Below are 2,577 nucleotides of genomic sequence, written 5' to 3' on the forward strand. Positions count from 1 at the left end.
CGGAGGACACACCAAGGAAAGCCATGCTAGAGTAGGGCCACCGCAGGCACGCTTAACGGCTGCTTACCCCAGGCAGCTTGCAAGGGCTGGCACCCATGCAGAGATGGGGAAGCACATGGGGTGCCCCGTCCCCTCTGCAGCCACAGCGTAGGACTACCAGGTGCRTGTCCTGTTCTCATCATGTCCCCCATGACCCTGCAGGGGCTAACAGTTTGCAGTGCTGTGTGCAACTCTGACCATGACTACACTCCTAGCAACATGGACATGTTGGACCACAGAGAGCTGGGCATGTGCGGGGACAAGTGATCTGTGCAGCACTGCACACTGGGCAGGATCCCTTTGGCCAGGAAGTTCAGCGTTGTGTGTTCGTCCTCACAGGGCAGGAGACAGGGCGCTGCATGCCCAGTGCTGGCGGCAGTGAGAAGAGCTGTGAGATGCTGGCTTGGTGTCCAGGAGAGGAAGCGAGTGTCAGGTGCGGGCCCCAAGGGTGTCTCCTGGCACTGGGGAGGAGAGTCCTCTGCTAGGATGGAACAGACACCAAAAGGCTGGTGCATCTTCGACGTCCTGTTGGACACCAAGGGATGCTCTGGGCAGGACATCTCAGAGGATACTCTTGAGAGGTTTGGCCCCTTCAGCAATAGGCCATGGCCTAGGCAGGGGGTGCCATGGCACAGGGATGGCCTTGCACAGGCCATGCCAACAGGGACCATTTTGCTCCCCAACCCGCAGTGCTCGGTTCTCTCCACAGTGAGTCCYTGGCAAAGATGGCACCACAGTTCACCATCCTTATCAAGAAGAACCTCCACTTCCCCTGCTTCGGCTTCTCCAAGTATGTGCRTGTGCAAGAGATYAATGTGGGGCCWAGGGATRGAGCAAGTAGGCCAGTGGGTGCCCAGGCTGCTGTACAGGGCAGAGTGGAGAGTGGTGTAGGTGATGCTAAGCAGCTGAGTGCAGGTCAGGCCCTGCTGCTGGGACCAGGGCCGCCTTGCTGCACCAGCAGTGCTTTGTAGTCTGGTCTTTGGCACAGCGGGGAAAAGGAGGTCACCCTGGCCCTGCACNTAGGTGATGCTAAGCAGCTGAGTGCAGGTCAGGCCCTGCTGCTGGGACCAGGGCCGCCTTGCTGCACCAGCAGTGCTTTGTAGTCTGGTCTTTGGCACAGCGGGGAAAAGGAGGTCACCCTGGCCCTGCACATGCATGTGTGTTGTCTGAGTGTGTGTGTGGAGTGCAGCCAGATGCCTTCCTGAAAGTGCAGTGATGGATGGCAGAGGCATTTCCCGTAAGAATTAGGTACCGGAGGAGTGAGTGTTCACTGACAGCAGGAAGATGTGGTTGAAATACATGGACAAGCCTGAAGGATGGAGAGGCAGGAGTGGAGCTGTGCAGGAGCAGTGCCACTCGGCAGCTGGAGGGGATGCTGGCTTTTCACAGGGGATCCCTGTTCCTAGGTTGCTCCCAGAATGACGGAGCTTGGAAGCACCTCCGGAGATTGCCTAGTTCAACAGCTGCTTAAAGTGGGGTCACCTAGAACAGGTTGCTCAAGGCCAAGCCAACTCGGGTTTTTGGTATCTCCAAGGATCGAGACTCTCTAACCTCTCTGGGCAACCTGGTGCAGTGTTTGATCACCCTCACTGTAAAAAAAGTTTGTTCTTAAGTTCAGACACAATTACTGTATTTCAGTTTATGCCCATTGCCTCTCATACGATCATGCGGCACCACTGAGAAGAGCCTGGCTCCATCTTCTTTACTCTTGCCCATCAGGTATTTGTACACATTGATAAGATGCCCCTGAGCCTTCTGTTCTCCAGACTAAACAGTCCCGTTTCTCTCAGCTTCTCCTTAGATGAGAGATGCTTCTAGTCCCTTMATCATCATTGCTGGACTTGCTCCAGTAGGTCCATGTCTTTCCTGTACTGGTGAGACCACACCCACACACAGCACTCCAGCTGTGGCCTCACCAGTGCTGAGGAGAGGGCAGTAATCACCTCCCTCAACCTGCTGGGACAGGACATTTTTTGGTGCTCAGCTGCCGTCTCTGTGATACTGAGTTCTCAACCCTTACTCCATCCATCTGTCCTTCACTCTTGCCCCTGCCTCCACCGAGGAAGGAGGTGACGATGAGGACGGTAATTATTGAGAAAGAAGGAGCAGGAATGCTCACACTGGTGGGTAGATATGGRGCATGTGGCCTTGCAAAGGGAGTGGTTGAAGTCTTCAGGAACAAGAATCCCTTTGAAAAGGCCAGCATCTCGCCAGGTAACTACCCCAGAGTTCCTCCTCTTCCTGCTCTCCACCCTCCTGCTGCACAGGCCATCCCTCAGTCAGTCACGTGCATTTCTGAGTGCCTGCATACATCCACRTCTGGTATGTAGTTCTCCTAGGAAATCCCTTCACTGTTCATCAGCTGGGACCATCAGTGATGGCATGGATATCAATGAGCAGAGCTGGGGTTTAATGTTTCGCTGGGGTGCTTCAAGATATTAGGAAGAAAATTGAGGGGTATTGGTTTGCTGCTCTATGCCATGGCTCTGGGTTTGTCTCCCCAGGGACAACATTCAAGCTGCTGAGAGCAGTTACTTG

At 54.7% G+C, this 2,577-nt stretch overlaps 1 protein-coding gene across 1 annotated transcript in view; it reads left to right on the plus strand.

Moving 5' to 3' along the window:
• Positions 1-254: 254 nt before the first annotated feature.
• LOC146592923 (P2X purinoceptor 2-like) overlaps positions 255-2,577 on the plus strand; it is a gene marked incomplete at its 5' end in the record, with an annotated part of 4,200 nt that continues 1,877 nt past the window's right edge. The window contains 2 exons of the mRNA XM_085310171.1: positions 255-472; positions 749-829. Coding sequence (XP_085166297.1) covers positions 255-472; positions 749-829 — 299 coding nt within the window. The remainder of the gene's footprint in view (positions 473-748; positions 830-2,577) is intronic.

This window comes from Rhea americana, unplaced genomic scaffold, assembly GCF_003343005.1.
Source record: "Rhea americana isolate MKP2758 unplaced genomic scaffold, rheAme1 scaffold_312, whole genome shotgun sequence".
In the NCBI taxonomy this organism is placed as follows: domain Eukaryota; kingdom Metazoa; phylum Chordata; class Aves; order Rheiformes; family Rheidae; genus Rhea; species Rhea americana.